We start from the raw sequence: 18,096 nt of genomic DNA, 5'->3' as shown, positions 1-18,096 counted from the left end.
AGAGATCCACTTCCTGGACACTACAGTGCTAATAAACGATGGTCACATAAACACCACCCTATACCAGAAACCTACTGACCGCTATTCCTACCTACATGCCTCCGGCTTTCACCCTGACCACGCCACACAATCCATTGTCTACAGTCAAGCTCTGCAATACAACCGCATTTGCTCCAACCCCTCAGACAGAGACAAACACCTACAAGAGCTCTATCAAGCATTCTTACAACTACAAAACCCACCCGCGGAAGTGAAGAAACAGATTGATAGAGCCAGAAGAGTTCCCAGAAGTCACCTACTAAGGACAGGCCTAACAAAGAAAATAACAGAACGCCACTAGCTGTCACCTTCAGCCCGCAACTAAAACCCCTCCAACGCATTATCAAGGATCTACAACCTATCCTGAAGGATGACCCAATGCTTTCACAAATCTTGGCAGACAGGCCAGTCCTTGCCTACAGACAGCCCCCCAACCTGAAGCGAATACTCACCAGCAACCACATACCACACAACAGAACCACTAACACAGGAACCTATCCTTGCAACAAAGCCCGTTGCCAACTGTGTCCACATATGTATTCAGGAGACACCATCATAGGGCCACATCACATCAGCCACACTATCAGAGGCTCGTTCACCTGCACATCTACCAATGTGATATCCATCATGTGCCAGCAATGCCCCTCTGCCATGTACAATGGTCAAACTGGACAGTCTTTACATAAAAGAATAAATGGACACAAATCAGATGTCAAGAATTATAACATTCATAAACTAGTCGGAGAACACTTCAATCTCTCTGGTCACGCGATTACAGACATGAAAGTTGCGATACTACAACAGAAAAACTTCAAATCCAGACTCCAGCGAGAGACTGCTGAATTGGAATTCATTTGCAAATTGGATACAATTAACTTAAGCTTGAATAGAGACTGGGAATGGCTAAGTCATTATGCAAGGTAACCTATTTCCCCTTGTTTTCCTACCCCATTCCCCTCCCCCTGCTCCTCAGAGGTTCTTGTTAAACCCTGGATTTGTGCTGGAAATGGCCCACCTTGATTATCATACACATTGTAAGGAGAGTGATCACTTTACATAAGCTATTACTAGCAGAAGAGTGGGGTGGGGGGAGAGAAAACCTTTCGTAGTGATAAACACCCATTTTTTCATGATTTGTGTGTATAAAAACAAACATCTTCTGTATTTTCCACAGTATGCATCCGATGAAGTGAGCTGTAGCTCACGTAAGCTTATGCTCAAATAAATTGGTTAGTCTCTAAGGTGCCATAAGTACTCCTTTTCCTTTTGCGAATACAGACTAACACAGCTGCTACTCTGAGGCCCAAAGTCCTCAGTCTTCAGGGTCTGTTTTTATAGGGATTTATCCTCATACAAATTTATAGGGTTTGCTTCATCGTGCTGTTCTCATGTTCGAGGTGATAGTCAATCATGCTGATGGCACAGCAATGACTAAATGATGTTGTTATCTTGTTCTTCAGTTCTTCGGCCCTCCTGTCCTTGGGGCACAGGGTTATCGGGCTATCTTGTCCACTGCTTTCTTCAGCCAAATGATCTAATTTTAAGGCTGGTACCTCAACCTTTAATCTTTCATTTCTCATTTAATCATACGTACATACAGTTACACTCACACTCCAACGTATATCCTGTCACATCTGCATTTTATCATCTACCCATCCTTTAACATAACCATTCTAAAATCAGTGGGACATGGCAGACTTTAAGTTTATTCATCCCACTTGTTACATCTAAAAGGAAACAAACAAGATAAGCATGCAAGGGTGGGGGGTTCACAAATCTTATTCTGGAGTTTAGGAAAACAAAGTTGTACCATCCATAAAGAACAGCTGTTATCTTGTTACTTTTAGAACAATCTGTGTCTCTGGATGTGCTTCTGCATTTAACATTGATTTTGTAAAACTGACAGGCAATTTCAATTAACACAGACTCAGCAGGGTGGCTGAGAAACATATTTCTTTCTAATGGTGAGGCCAAATTCTGGGGTCTGCTGTGGAGTCACTCTTTCTTACATTTCCCATATCAGAAATATACCAGTTATTATTCTAGTCCAACATTGTTCTTCTGCCAATATAGACGACTAACTCTTTTTTGTCTAGTCTGAGGTATTCAACAGGGATTCCACTTCCACCATTTCCAAAAGGAAACTGCTCCACACAGGCTAATAAATCATATTGTTACTGAGGGTTTTAAAATATCAGCTGCATTTCCCTTTCTTAACTGTATTCCATTATTCCCAATTAAATCTGTACAGAATAATGCGGTATATGTTATGAATATACATACTTGAATATACTTCAATTTTTAAAGAATTTCTCTGAAAATCCTGAATACATGTAAAGAGAATTAAACTTCCCCTGCATTTGTAATTGTGTTTATCCATTATAATGAAGATTGAGACTATTGAACTGTTTAACAGCCAGTTTTCCAAGTGTTCCAAAATCCACATGCTTGCTTGAATTGTTTTGGAAATTGCTGTGCCCAATGGAGGCCTGAGATAGGGTTAGTTTTCCAGTTTAGAGGTTGTTTGAGCAACTGTTTCCAAAAGTACAGCCCCCCTAAAATCATATGACATCAAAATCGTATGGTGCTTACAACTTTTTTTGCATGCACCTGGGGCTCACACTATGGCTCTGATATCCATCCCAAGCAGGTGATCTCAGTGTTTGGCACCACTGTTTCTTTGGGAAATCAGTGTTTTAAGTTATACAGACTAAAAGTTGATCTACAGTGTTGCCCACACCAAGTTGACAAGCCATAGAAGGGCATTTGCGTATGTGTAGCAGGAAGCACTCTGTTGAAGCCAAAGGCTTTCCAAGCAGCCTGATATAGTAAGTGGGTGGCTCATGGTGATGATGTGGCCACTGAACCTGAGTAGTACCCATGTGTTGTAAGTTTGAGTCCTGCCTTTGTCAGTCTCTTGATAATGTGGTGTGCACATTAGTTGCTGACTGTCTACTCTTGGCCAGGGTCCTTTTAGGAATTTTACCCTGAGAGCAAAAGTTATAGTTTAACAGCTATATTTCAAACTATTCTAAAATCCATGTGCATACTTATATTTTTCTTTAGAAGTATTGTCATAGAAAATAGTATTAACAAGAAGGAAGATGGAAGACTCTGGTAAACAATAAGCTTGGGGCAATGTAATCATGCCACATGCTCATCACCCATTCCAAGAACAATAGAGTTAAGGCTAGATCTACTCTTAAAAAGTTAAGTTAACCTAGATATATTGTTCAGGGGTGTGAAAATCCACATCCCTGAACAATGTAGTTAAGCTGCCCTAACCCTGCTCTAGACGGTGCTTTGACAGAAGAATTCTTCCATTGTCTTAGCTACTGTATATCAGGTAAGGTCTACGCTACAAATGCTGCATCGATGCAGCTGCAGCGCTTTGATGAACACACTCTAAGCCGACGTCAGGTTAGTTACTCCACCTCCATGAGAGGTGGTAGCTATTTCAGTGGGAAAAGCTCTCCTGCTGACATAGGGCTGTCTGCGCAGGGGGTTATGGTCGGTATCACTATTGCTCAGGAGTGGATTTTTCACACCTTTAAGTGACTGTTATACTGAAGTAAGTGTGTCATATAGACCTGACTTCAGGGAGCTGAATTAACTACAGTGATTGGAGAACCCCTCCTATTGCTGTAATGAGTGGCTATATTTAAGTGCTGCAACAGTGTAAGTGTAGCCGTAGTGTTACCCAGAGGTTTCTGAACCCAAAACTATGGTAACTAATCTTCATTTCCCAGGTGGTTTCAGGAAATAAATCAATGGGGGACATAACTCTTCCTTCTGATAAATGATTGGTGCACACAAGAGGGCTTTCACTCAAAGATCTTTTTTTTTTTTTTTTTTTTTTTGCGCCTGAAGTGCACATCTGAAATAGTCTAGAGCAACCCAGACATAGTTATCCAAAACCTGAGATGGTGTTGAATGGTCAGTGGCAGGTTTCTGGTGGCCAGCCTTCCTCCTAGTCCCTGGGGACTTAGATGTCAGCCTCCTAGCTTGTAGAAATCCTCTCCAAACTTCTCCAAATTACACACACTAACCTTTTAATAGGTTTGTTCAGAACAAAGGACATAACTCGTAGTAACCCCTAGTGGACTACCAATTTTCCTAGCATCAGCAAAAAACCTCAGAATTCTACTTGTCATCAAAGCAACTCCTAGTCATAACAGCACGAAACTCATGGTCATAGATACCCAGGTCCAAGGTCCGTAATCCACACTTCTCCCACTCTCATGAATCTGTCACTTACTCTGTCCTTATTAGCAAAGCTACCACTGCAGCTATTTCGCATGCTTATGCAAACCTCAAGTTATTCCTGACTTTGTGGTGTTCTCGCTTGCAGTTAATGGTGGCTAAGTGCACAAAATGGCTGTGGTTATGTCAAGTCCAGTTCTCTCGTAACAATAGCCTGAGTGCTCAAAGAAAAGAGAGTAGCTGCAACTCTCATCAGTGTCAGAATGATCAAAGTGGTTGCTGAGCGTTACGAAGTGAACCCATAATAGAAAGCTGTATTCTAATTGTTGGTGTAAAGTTTACGTTTTCAAATGTAAAACCATGATCCTGGCATCAGTCAAGAGTATTTTTTATTTATCATGAAAACTTAACACAACAAATTTCAGCTGATAATAATCAATCCCATCTCTGCCAACCAAGGGATCATGCCTATCAATTTTATTTCTTAGTGATGTGTAATTATCTAGAAAAAAGAAAAGGAGTACTTGTGGCACCTTAGAGACTAACCAATTTATTTGAGCATAAGCTTTCGTGAGCTACAGATGCATCCAATGAAGTGAGCTGTAGCTCACGAAAGCTCATGCTCAAATAAATCGGTTAGTCTCTAAGGTGCCACAAGTCCTCCTTTTCTTTTTGCGGATACAGACTAACACGGCTGCTACTCTGAAACCTATCTAGAAAAAGGGATCGAAGGAAATGTCAGACATTAGAAAAATTTTAGTCACGTTGTCCTCTTTAAAACAATCGCAGCAAACTTCAAATTGTATTTTCCCCTGTAAATTGCTATAGAAAGTTTGTGCACTGCTCAGTTTATTTATTTATTTATTTTTTAAAATGATGCTCTAACCCAAATGTGTGTAGAACTTTTTCACACCTATTAAAATGGAAATTCTGTGTAACCTTAACTGTGGTGGCACTGCCATCCATATATTACCGTGCCACATTAGGGTCAGGGATAGAGATAGTGGTGCAAGTTGGAATTACTTTATCAAGGGATTCTCAGGTACAGCCGCCCCATGAAGAGCTCAAACACTTCTGAGCATAGTGAGATTATCTTGAAAATTGATGTACTTCAACAGGGGCTGGGGTAGATTTTGGGATAGTGTGGGAGGATAACACCCATTAAGATGAATAGGTTAATTCACACTTCTCAGAGTTAAGGTTGATTGACAGTGTCTCATGCCCTTTCAGAATGTCTAATACAGCTAAACTTCTTAAAACCTGGAAATACAAAATTAAAGTACATACCAGCCCTGCACTGCCCTTCAACCTTAGCTGGTCTCTTTGAGTGACGCCCTGTGCAACATCTGACAGGTGCCGTAGCAGTCTATCTTTGCTGATATGGAGCACTGGAGGGATACAGCATGAGTACAATAGGAGAAATCGAGAATGGCGAAGTTGCATTTAGGTTGGCATAATGAACAGCAGTTGGCTATACCTGGTGTATATTCAACCACGTCATCTGCTCTTTCCAAGCAGCCAGTGTTACCAGGTGTCACCACCCCCTTGAACCTTGTCCTGTAGATTCCCCCTGGAATATTACTTGCACTTACCTCTGCTCTGTATGCTAGCAGACTGCTACAAATCCCCATGGCAAGGGTAGACTGTTGTACTCCTTTACTTGCACAACTGACATAACTTAGCCCAGAAAGCAGATGGACCTCTCCTCGTTACAGTGGCAACCTGCTGCAAGTAATCTCTGCACTGTACATTCAGCTGTCCCTGACGCAGTAAAGGGCAGTTGGGAGTGCATACAGGTGAATGAGAATACAATTCTGTGGGCAACACCACACCATGTAAAGTGGCATACTTAGTCATTCCTCATATCTGTTTATTGTAGGGCAGCTGTGACTTATATTATATTGTATCTTGCGGGTCCAATGGGCAGACTTAAAGTGTTGGCACAGGGCTGGTGTGTACCATAACTCTATTTCCTTTCCTGGTTTTCAAGGAACTGCCAGTCAACCATAACTCTGCATTAACAATGTTTTTAGGATGTGAATTCTTATCTAATGCTGCGTCTTAGCCAAACCTATCTAAAATTGAAAGATCTGAATCTACAGGGAATAGATTCTAAAGCACTCTGGTCATATTTTAATAGTACTTGCTGAGTTATTCACTTCAGTAATAGAAATGATCCAAATAACCCTGAAACTAGTAAAAGCAGGGCTTGTAGGAACTACCTATCCTATTTCTGTGTAGGAGAGTCCTTGAGTTATATTCTCACTTATAGATCAGTTCAATTTTTCATCTGCCTTTTATAACACAAATACAACAGTTTATTTCTTTATGCTTAGATATAGCAGATGATGATCCCATAACCTCAGTTTCCGTGGCTCAGGGCGGTTCAGAAGTATTCCTGGAATGTAAAGACCTCAAGGATTCTACAGAAAGTTCCTCCAATCTAACACAACTAAACTCCAGCCTTCCAAAAATTCATAGCAGGAGATTTAGAGAGTAAGTATTTGTTAGTATTGACACTTCCTTTATACTATGGTACCACAGGCAGGACCTTGCTTGAATAAGGTAAGTTACATCAGTAACATTCTGTGAAATGCTAACTGAATTTTAAACTCACAACTCTGATTTCTTATTTTCAGCTATCCTGCAGGTTGGCACCTAATAAGTGACATGCCAGTAAGCAGCAAGTGCAGTACTAATATGTCATCAGTCAGGCTAGGAAGGCAAATCCAAGATCAGCAGAGGAGAGGAGGATAATAGGTTTAGTGACGGCAAAAGGAAGGAGCAGCAGATACTCTTAGAAACATAAACACCTTGCTTATAATGTGGAATAAATCACATAGTTATACAGTAAAACCTGTGTTATCTGGGCCTGTACAAACCAGAAAGCTCTCTAAACTGGCATTTCTAACCGTCATGGAAAGCCCGGTTTATAGTCCTGTTGGCGCGTGGCCGGCAGGCTCCCTACCTGGCTCCCTACCCAGTTCCCTGGAAGGGGTGATGTGTCCCTGCTGCTCCTAGGCGGAGGAACAGCCATGAGGGATTTGGAGTACAGGAGGGGATGCGGGGCTGGGGTTTAGGTGTGGGAGGGGGCATGGGGCGTGAGCTCAGGAATGGAGTTTGAGTGTAGGAGGGGGTGCAGGGCAGGGAGTTGAGGCACAGGATGAATTTTGGGGTGCTGGATCCAGAGGATGCTCACCTTGGGCAGCTCCCCACAAGTGGGGACCTGTCCCAGCTGCTCCTAGGCAGAGGCACGGCAGATAGTTCTTGGCCAATGGGAGCTGTGGAGCCAGCACTCGGGGCAGGGCTGGGGCAGCGCGCAGAGCCGCCTGCTGCACCTCCACCTAGGAGCAGCCTGGATAGGTCACTGTTTGTGGGGAGCCGCCCGAGATGAGCCCCCCCAGATCGGGCACCCCGAAACCTGTCCCCAGCCATGTGCGCTCTCCCGCACCCAAACTCCCTCCCAGAGCCTGCACCCCCTTCTGCACCCAAACTCCCTTCCTCTTAGTTAACTGGCATTTTTCACTTACCAGCAGCCCCCCATACTCCAACATGCCAGATAAAAAAGCTTTTACTGTACTGAGAGAGAGAATTAGGGCTCTTTCACCTTTCCGAAAACACTCTTATTATGGTTAGAATATTTTTGTTTTCTGCTGCCAGACAAAATGATAGAGAGGTACGAAGCAGAATGTGATTAGCAGGATGACGTGTTTGTGTTGCATGGAAAAATCAAGGGGACAAGTTAGTTGCCCTCTTGTACAAACACTTTAAATGTTGTTATGATAGCAGCTGTGTGTACGTGTTTCCTTTTAACAAGAAACTTTTTGGTTATTGTGTTTTTGAACAGCAGGTCAAAGATCCACTATAGGAAAAATGAAACTCTGCCATTGACGTAACTGTTTAATAAGTGTTGCTTTCATCTTCATTCTTCAGAAAGGCACCACAGCCTTTTTATGCGTCACGATTTAGTTAATGTAAAAAAAGTCACTTTTTGTATTCCCTCTATCCTAGGTAACAGTAAAAGCAAACTTTTAATTGCTTTTTTTAAAGTGAACAAATTTCTTGGGTCCACAGCAACCGAACATTATTGCACTGAAATGGCAGATAGGTCTGGATATGCTCAGGGCTACTCAACCAAAGAGATCTTCTATTGCTTGGCATTCAGGGTGAAGGATTCTTTTATACAGCTAGATTACATTGTTTTGGATTTTAATGGGTTTGTCCATTAAACTGTACTGAGGTAAATCTGAAATAATAAATGAAGTTCTTCTACCAAAAAAATCCCACTGAAATATAAGACTAACCAATATGAAACCTAGTTTCACTTGTAAGATGAGTAATGGTTAGAAATAGGAGGCCAGATCTCACCCTTCATGGTAATACCTGGAGGAAAGGGCAAGAAACTCTTTGGCTTCCCTTGTGGATTATCCCTGCATTCTTCTGGTGTAAGGAGAGTTAGTGGGCTCCAGTATACCTCCAGAGCAAGAAAACAAGGGTCTGACTTGCAAAGTGCTGGTATCTGTTGGGATACAGGACCGTCCATACAAAGGCCCTATGAATCTGTAGCCACTTACTTTCTGGTAGCCTGGCTTCGTGGTGCCAGGGATTCCCTTCAATACAGCTGTCCCCAAAACCCTTTTTTAGAGTGGTTACCAGTGTTGAGGAAGTCTGTGGGAAACTTCAGTGTAGCTGTCTAAGGCTACGTCTACACTAGCACTTTTGTGAATAAAATTTATGTTGCTCAGGGGTGTGGAAAACAGCCCCCCACACATCCTGACTGACATAGACAGAAGCTCCAGTGTGGACAGCACTATGTCAGTGAGAGATGCTCTCCAGCCAACGTAGAGCTGACGGGAGAGCTCTCCTTGTTGCCATAGAGAGCTACATGAGAGACCTCACAGTGGTGCAGCTGCATCAGTGCTGCTGTAAGGTCTCTAGTGTAAACAGCCTAACTTTCCACACTGATTTCCACTGGGTGCTAAGAGGAATGAGGTTCATCTACTCTTCCTGTGGATCCCCCTCCATGGGCAGATCACAAGGGGATCTGGCCCAGAGATAAGTAAAATGATAGTTGATTTTCTCCCTTGCCTTTGGCTCTTGCTCCAACTTTGACATTTCAATCTTGTTATAGGTGACAGTGCTATAAAAATCAACTAGTACTTCTACAATATGGTTGCTATCTCTTGATTCTTATGAGTGAAAATAGGCTGTGACATTGGGAGAACTTTTTCGTTAACAAAACTTGTCCTTTTTCTTGATATGCATGTCTTGGTATAACTTGATACAGGAGCTGGAGTGTCAAGAAACAAACCTCCCTATACCTTTTTAATACACTGAAAAACCTGGAAAACTTTTTTTATTGTCCTGTACATAGAGCTTGTATTTGAGAGAGTGCAGTTATGTTTGCGATTGCAGAATATTTAACACTTAAACAACTGATTCTTTTTTTCCAGTTACTGTAGCCAGGTACTTAGTAAAGAAGTTGATAGTTGTGTGACAGATCTTCTAAAAGAACTGGTTCGTTTCCAAGATCGCTTGTATCAGAAAGATCCAGTGAAGGCCAAGACAAAACGCAGACTTGTTATGGGACTCAGAGAAGTTTTGAAACACCTGAAGTTGAAAAAATTGAAATGTGTCGTCATCTCTCCAAACTGTGAAAAGATTCAGTCAAAGGGTAAATGTTTTACAAAAAATCAAGTTTTATTTTCAGAAGATAAATGTAGAACAGACTTGTTATATTGATGGTAGTACCCTTTGAGGGCCACATCTTACACTTGGAGAAAACTGGCATGGAAGACCAATGATTTATTGGTGCCTTCCTTGAAAAGTAAATCAGATTAAGGAATGTGAAAGCAAATGACTGGTTGGAGGACGTATCGACTGGTTGGAGGACGTATCAACTTGTCATTGACGTATTATTGCAATGTTATAAGTACATCTCTATCCCAATATAACGCGGTCCTCGGGAGCCAAAAAATCTTACAGCGTTATCTGTGAAACCATGTTATATCGAACTTGCTATGGAGGGCCGAGTAGGGAAGGCTGTGCCTCCCCAAACAGCCTGGCCCCACCCCCATCCGACCCCCACCTACCTCCTGCCCCTTGACTGACCCCTCAGAACCCCCAACACATCCAACTCCCCCTGCTCCTTGTCCCCGGCCGCCCCCCGAGACCCTCTGCCACTTATTCCACCCCCCGCCCCCTTAACATGCCGCTCAGAGCAGCGTGTCCAAGCCAGACATGCTGCTACCATAGGCGCCGACTCCGTGGGTGCTCCAGGGCTGGAGTACCCACAGAGAAAAATTGGTGGGTGCAGAGCACCCACCGGCAGCTCCCAGCTCTCCTCCCTTCCGCCTCCTCCCCTGAGCACACTGCTGCTGCTCTGCTTCTCCCCTCTCCCTCTCAGGCTTGCTGTGAATCAGCTGTTTGGTGCGGCAAGCTTGGGAGGGAGAGGGGAGAAGCGGAGCGCTCTGGGGAGGAGGCAGAAGTGAGCTGGGGCAGGGAGCAGTTCCTCTGTGGGCTCTCCCCCCCCCCCCCACCATTACTTGCTGCTGCCCTCCCTGTGCCCCGCCCGCTGCCTCCCCTCTTCCCTCCCAGGCTTGTAGATTCATAAATACTAAGGTCAGAAGGGACCATTATGATCATCTAGTCCGACCTCCTGCACAACGCAGGCCACAAAATCTCACCCACCCACTCCTGCAAAAAACTTCTCACCTATGTCTGAGCTATTGAAGTCCTCAAATCGTGGTTTAAAGACTTCAAGGAGCAGAGAATCCTCCAGCAAGTGACCTGTGCCCCATGCTACAGAGGCAGGCGAAAAACCTCCAGGGCCTCTTCCAATCTGCCCTGGAGTAAAATTCCTTCCCGATCCCAAATATGGTGATCTAAACCCTGAGCATATGGGCAAGATTCACCAGCCAGATACTACAGAAAATTCTTTCCTGGGTAACTCAGATCCCATCTCATCACAGCCATTAGGCCTATTTACCATGAATATTTAAAGATCAATTAATTACCAAAATCATATTATCCCATCATACCATCTCCTCCATGAACTTATCGAGTTTAATCTTAAAGCCAGGTAGATCTTTTGCCCCCGCTGCTTCCCTTGGAAGGCTATGCCAAAACTTCACTCCTCTGATGGTTAGAAACCTTCAACTAATTTCAAGTCTAAACTTCCCAATGACCAGTTTATATCCATTTGTTCTTGTGTCCACATTGATACTGAGCTTAAATGATTTCTCTCCGTCTAGTATTTATCTTGCGCAAGCCTGGGGGGAAGGAAGGGAAATGCTTTACCGTGTTATATCGGATCGCCTTATATCGGGGTAGAGGTGTAACTACTGTTCAGATTACTGTCTTTGATCTGTGATCTTGAAGTGATTTTGCTTTTAAAAGTTTTCTTTTTTTGACAACCATACTTTACCAACACTGCATTGTTTCATACTGTTTATAGTGGTGCTGGTGTGTCATCCAATCTTTGTTCTTCAAATGTAGTAAAATCTGGAATTTAGTAGCAGTGTTATCTGAGGATTCTTGTTGATTCAAAGGGAGAATTGTCAGATTAACCTTTTAGAAGAGTAGATCGTACAGTACACTATCGAGCTTCAAGTAATGTTTCTGTGCACTGCACATTCATAAGTATATTTTAACACCTACATTCTGGCATTTCTAAACGCTGCATCTTAAACCCGTAGCTTTTACTAAGGGACTTCTGGCAGTAATGCCTTTTAGTTATAACTGGATTGAATAAATGATACTTTTTGAATAGTCTCATTCTCAGTTCGCTGTCTGTTCCAGGTGGGTTGGATGAGACTCTACATACCATTATTGGCTGTGCCTGTGAACAGAATATCCCATTTGTCTTTGCTCTCAATCGCAAAGCTCTAGGACGCTGTGTGAACAAAGCAGTGCCTGTCAGCGTGGTCGGAATTTTCAGTTATGATGGTGCTCAGGTGAGTTGAACAAAGACACTGGTTCATAGCTTTAATTATTATTACTCTGTGTGTGTGTGTGTGTGTGTATATATATGTGTGTGTGTGTGTGTGTGTATATATATATATATATATATATATATATATAATGAGTACAATAAAGACCTGAGTCTTAGGCAGCTAGACAGTCTCTGTCTCACTCCATTTTCTGTATTAATAGTCGACAGGTCAGTTGCTTTATAATGTTATACAGAATTAACATTTATTTCCACACCACCTTTCTCCTTTTTGCTTTGTTCACAGATGTATTTTTGGCCAGCTCTCCACCTCTTCTCTACCCAAATCTGCTGTTCAAAAAGCTTTTCTTGAGGATAACTGGTATTTTAAATACCTGATGAGATGTCTGGAGGGAGGAGCCTAGTGGCAGCCCTTTTTTAAAAAACAAAAACAAAAAAAACCTTGTTGCAAATTGGGAGAACTACTAGGGACAGAGAGGGGGATACTGAGTGTTTTTAAGAGACATTTGAAAATGTAAAATCTTCCTCTTCTAGCTGGTAGAATATTAGTTTGAATAACTTTGCAGGAAGGGGGACTAAATTTTCAAACTGGTACATAATAAAAATAGTATTTATAACCCATTAAGTTCAAAGCAATCTATAAAAATGCTATAGCAATACATGTCAGATGTGTGGCTAAAACCACACATTGCTTAAAAATGTACCTTTGAGTTCCTCACCGTATCAGAAAGTCTCTTGATGTATTTCCCTGTTTATCATTAACCAAAACAAGATAAAACAGTTACTAAACAAAATCCAGGTACATGGTTTATTCTGTTTTGCCTGCTCATGTGCTTATTTAATATTCGGAGTAGAAGGCGTGCAAAAACTGTACCCTACATCTTTACACACTTCAACAGAGAAATATGTTTTAAGCCATGATAGTGTTTCATGTTCTCTTATCACTGGTTTCTCTCTTACTTTTTTTCCCATGTTAGGACCACTTTCACAAAATGGTAGAACTGACAATGGAAGCCAGGCATGCATACAAAGATATGGTGGCAGCTTTAGAGGAAGAGGCCGCTGAAGGGGGAGGAAGTGAAAAGCACAGCACAATCTTAACCACTCAATATGAAGAGAAGAGCTTGTCCAAGACTGGTAAAACGCCCCATGTGGAATCTGATGAGGATGTACCAAATTACAGTAAGTGTTCAGTGGTTTATTCTTTGTGTTCAATCAGTTTTCCTTCCTTTGTACTAAAATTATCTGATCAGAATCTTCGTGAGGCAGTGCAGACTAAGGCTGTCTGGTTAGGAAGGGCAAACATATCTCTTTGGCCCATGACCTTACCAGACTTCATGAATTGAAGTCCAACCTGGTCGCTGTTTGGATGGGAGACATCTAAGGAAAACCTAGTTTTTCATGAAGTTATATGGTTGACATATCTGGGTATGTCTGCACAGCAAAAGCTTTGCATGGGCTAGCCTACCTACGCTGGATTTAATCCAGCTAGCGCAGGTAGTAATAGCAGTGAAGTCAGCAGAGAGCAGACTAGCAAGCCAAGTGTAGTCAGGCTCGGTGCTGGGCTTGTGCTATCTGCGCTGTTTACTAAGTTACCCATGCTAGCTGGGTTTAAGTTAGCTCAGGTAACCTAACCTGTGCACAGCTTTTGCTGTGTAGGTGGACATATCCTTTGTAAATGGCACTCCCACGCTACAAGAAGGATGTGGATAAATTGGAGAGAGTCCAGCGAAGGGCAACAAAAATGATTAGGGGTCTAGAACACATGACTTATGAGGAGAGGCTGAGGGAGCTGGGATTGTTTAGCCTGCAGAAGAGAAGAATGAGGGGGGATTTGATAGCTGCTTTCAACTACCTGAAAGGGGGTTCCAAAGAGGATGGCTCTAGACTGTTCTCAATGGTAGCAGATGACAGAACGAGGAGTAATGGTCTCAAGTTGCAGTGGGGGAGGTTTAGATTGGATATTAGGAAAAACTTTTTCACTAAGAGGGTGGTGAAACACTGGAATGCGTTGCCTAGGGAGGTGGTAGAATTTCCTTCCTTAGAGGTTTTTAAGGTCAGGCTTGACAAAGCCCTGGCTGGGATGATTTAACTGGGAATTGGTCCTGCTTCGAGCAGGGGGTTGGACTAGATGATCTTCAGGGGTCCCTTCCAACCCTGATATTCTATGATTCTTCCTTTAAGTAATTTCTGAAATAGTCCACTTGGTGGTAGATGGCATATGCTGCTCTTTCATATAAGACTTGTAACAGAGCTCCTGACTGTTAGTTTGTGGCTAAAATTCCACTGGTACTTCTTGTAAGATTAGTTGGCCCAAGCAGGCTGGCTAAATTCTGATTAGTTTGACAATTTGCTACTACAGCTTCAAATATTCTTCTTTCTGTCCTAAAATATTTCTATGCTGTATGAAGGCCTTCAACCCTGTAGGTAACTGCATTTGCAGTACTGAAGGAATGATCCCTTTTTGTGTATATCTCTGTGTGCATATTAGGATCTGTAAATAAAATGTGCTCCTGATAGAGCATTAGAAAGTTATTAGTCAGATCATTACTTTGAAACAGCAGTAGGCAAATGAGTCTGTATCCGTTCCTAAAATGCAGCAAGTAACATAGGGTTTAGATAATCTGAAAATTCTCCAAGGGGACTATCTTCCAGCAGGTGCTTGCAAAGTATGTTGGCTTAAGAGTCCCTTACATGCTGATTTCTCCCTCAGTTCTTACATTGTCCTTCATACCGGGAGATTGAGCATTTCAGTGCTTAAGTAGGGTTGTCTGTGAATACTAAACTGGGGGGAAGAGAATCTGTGGGATACTCTAGGAGAAATTTAAAGTGACTTTCATACTAATATTCTGTTCTTTGTTTATAGTCAAAATCTGGAAGAGAAAGCTTGAGGAGGAGTATAACCCTTATACCTTGGAATTAGAAAAGATTGCAACTACTGAAATGCTGACCTTGAATTTAGAAGAGCCTCAGTAAAGCTGGATCATATTTTATTGGGCCTTATTACTTTTTACATAGATATGTAAATATTGAATTATCTAAAATCAGTGGTCCATCTAAGCTGTGAGGTGTAGCAAATAAAGTAATCTAGGAAACGTTTAAAGTTGGCTAAGACGACTATTCTGATCTCACTTGAAATGCATTGGAATGCATGAAACATTGGCTGATTCTTACAGGTTTCTGTATACTTGACTGGCTACTAAAGCTGCTGCTGCTTCATTCTTTGTATTAGAGAATTAAATTGAAGGGAGGAGAAACTCGTTTTAACCCAGGACCACTTAGGAATGGGCTTGTTTTAATACATGCCATGTTTTTAAGGGTTGGTAAGGCTGATTACTGCTGGTGTCTGGTGCCACAAGTTAGGGCTAGCCAGAAAACAAAATTTCAACATTTGTTTGAGACACAGAAATTCTGAAAATCTTCATTTTGGGAGAATATTTCACGTTGCTGGTTATCTGCCTAGAAGAGTCTTGTTAATTTCACTTTCTCCCTGCAGGCAGAAAGTGAGATTGATAAGAACCTTCCAGGTGGGAGCAGTCACTTTAGTTTTTCCAATAGAAAATTTGAAATTTTCTTAGAAAAACTGGAAATTTTCTGAAGGGAAAATAGCCTCCTCTCTCTCCCTCCCTCCCCCCCCCCCCCCCCCCAAAAAAACAAAAATCAAAATTATCAACCAGCTCTAGCGTCAAGTCAACTAAAATCTCCCTTCCTTCACTTGGGGCATGCAGCAGCTGGGAGGGGGATGGGGTAATGAGTCAAGAAATTCCTGAGAGATGGGGAAGCTGGTAAAGTTAAAATGGACCACAAAGGAGATTCCTACCCTAAAGAGCTCTTAAGATCTGATGCAGATAGAGCCCTTCTGCTGGCAGAGCTTAGGAATGCTTCAGGGAAAGAGGTGGGCCAGCCTGTTCTGCCCCCTCTCTCCTCTTACAGAATTTCTTCTCTGCCTTAGGAGTACCACAGCTTGGAAGAAGCAGGCCTATAGCAGTGGTACTCAATTCTGCAGGGAAGGGCAACTGCTTTCTTCAGAATGCACCTGCTGCCTGCATTTTCTTTAGCTGTTGTCCGGCTGCCTCAGCCAAGCCCCAAGGGCAGCCATTTGTGTTGCATAAGGGAGAATTATACAGCAATGTGCTTGGCTGCATAAACACAGTATGTGAGCTCTTAGCCCTTCCCTTCAGAAGAATTCGTCAGTCTTGTTGCTACTCTGTTTTTTTAATGTACAATTGTGTATTTTGATTCAGATAATGAAGACTTAATTTGAGGAAAAAGAACTAATATGTTAGAGCCAAGACTGACTGTATATAATTGTGTATCAAATGTAGAGAAGTTTTCTGAAGACAAGCTTAATTTACTTTTGATATTGAGACTTTTTTTAAACTGGACAGGTACCTGGTGGTGGTAGAGCACTTCTGTGGAAGGTTTCTTTTATAAATAGCAATGCTTTATATATTTTTAAAATGAAGATGGCACACTTAATGGAGAGGGCCAAATAGTGTAGCAGAGTATTCAGATTTGTATAAGGGTGAAAACGAAAATTAGGATTTCTGATTTCAATGTGTGCAAAATAAAATGGGTGTAAATCCCAGATGCATCTAGTACCTCTGTGTCGTCCACTATGCACTGCATCTAACTTCTCAGAGCAGCTTTCATTTCAGCTTCTCTAGCACAATCCTCCTGAAAAGCAAGTGCCAGGAGGAATCACAGGTAAGCCAAAAGCGACAGAGGTAATATCAAGTCAACCTTGAAATGATTTTTAAAGTATAAAACTGATGTCATTTTATCGTATGTAAGACACAGTATATTATTTATATTGATTTCAGAAAATATGGTTGGGGTTGTCGTCTTTCTGACTTGCATAGCATCCTGTGGTTAGAGCGTAGCTAATGCTTGAGATTGATGTGTGAACCACAGTCTTATGCTCTGGGGAATAGTCAGTAAAGGAGACAAAGCAGCTCTGCTTTGACACTGAGCTGATCACTGGATAGGAGATTGTTCTACTTTTCCATAATTGCAGCTGACCTTAACTTGACTTTGGGAGTGGGGAAAAAGTTCAGTGCTGAAAGATGATTTGGGCTGGCAGTAGACATTCCTGGCCCAGTAGGAGGTTGCTGTGTACTCACAGCAATGCAAACTGTTGTGTATGAAGGTAGTTATGGTTGCACTCTATTAGACTGTTTATTGCTGCAAATACCACTACAGGAGAGGTTTTGGTTTGTTTTGGCAGGGGGCGGGTGTTGGGCAGGTTCACTGCATCATGGAAAGCTCTCCAGCAGCTGAAGAGGCAGCTAGGTTTTTGCTTTACAGAAGGCAGAAGTGCAGATGATAGAGAATCTGTATGCTCTAGGGTTGCTACTCTGCACAGGTCATTTTGCACTCCATAGAAGTGCATAAACATGACTGTTAGCCAAGACTTAATGCTAGCATCCTTAGCAGTTTTCATTGTAACAAATTTAGGGAGTTACTCACCCATGTCCTCTCTAAGAAACCCACTGTGTGTATGGTGAGAGCTGTTGAAGGCAGAATTAGTGTGGAAGATGATTAAGCAGTGAATAGATATTTGTCCTTCAAAACAGCTTTTGAGGGGTTGAAGTGTTCAACCTCATTATCACTCAACTGTCCCCTTTAAGACAGTAGTTCTGTGGGCAACATTGTAAGAGAATCTCTGCTGGATCCCTTCCCCCCCCCCCCCTTTCTAATCCTGTTGCTTAGTTTCCAAAGTGTGTTTACTTCGCATTGCCACAATGTGCTCTACTTCCCACAGTTTGAGATCTAGCTTAAGTTAAAGCCAGCCTCGCTGCCAACCAACCCCCTCTGCTGGGCCAGCAGTCAGTTATAACTTCTACACATTTCATTTTTCAGTATATAAAATCACCTGATAGTAGTTTCCTCCCCATAGCGTC

At 42.3% G+C, this 18,096-nt stretch overlaps 1 protein-coding gene across 2 annotated transcripts in view; it reads left to right on the top strand.

Annotated features, from left to right (window-relative positions):
- SECISBP2 (SECIS binding protein 2) overlaps positions 1–16,791 on the top strand; it is a 54,721-nt gene extending 37,930 nt beyond the window's left edge. For both annotated transcript variants that reach the window (XM_077817427.1, XM_077817426.1), the window contains exons 14-18: positions 6,579–6,738; positions 9,696–9,916; positions 12,043–12,197; positions 13,171–13,375; positions 15,060–16,791. In XM_077817427.1, the coding sequence (XP_077673553.1) occupies positions 6,579–6,738; positions 9,696–9,916; positions 12,043–12,197; positions 13,171–13,375; positions 15,060–15,169 (851 nt within the window). In that variant the 3' untranslated portion in view covers positions 15,170–16,791. The remainder of the gene's footprint in view (positions 1–6,578; positions 6,739–9,695; positions 9,917–12,042; positions 12,198–13,170; positions 13,376–15,059) is intronic.
- The last annotated feature ends 1,305 nt before the right edge of the window (positions 16,792–18,096 follow it).

This window comes from Eretmochelys imbricata, chromosome 5, assembly GCF_965152235.1.
Source record: "Eretmochelys imbricata isolate rEreImb1 chromosome 5, rEreImb1.hap1, whole genome shotgun sequence".
Lineage (NCBI taxonomy): Eukaryota > Metazoa > Chordata > Testudines > Cheloniidae > Eretmochelys > Eretmochelys imbricata.
This window is presented reverse-complemented; position numbering and strand designations above follow the sequence as displayed.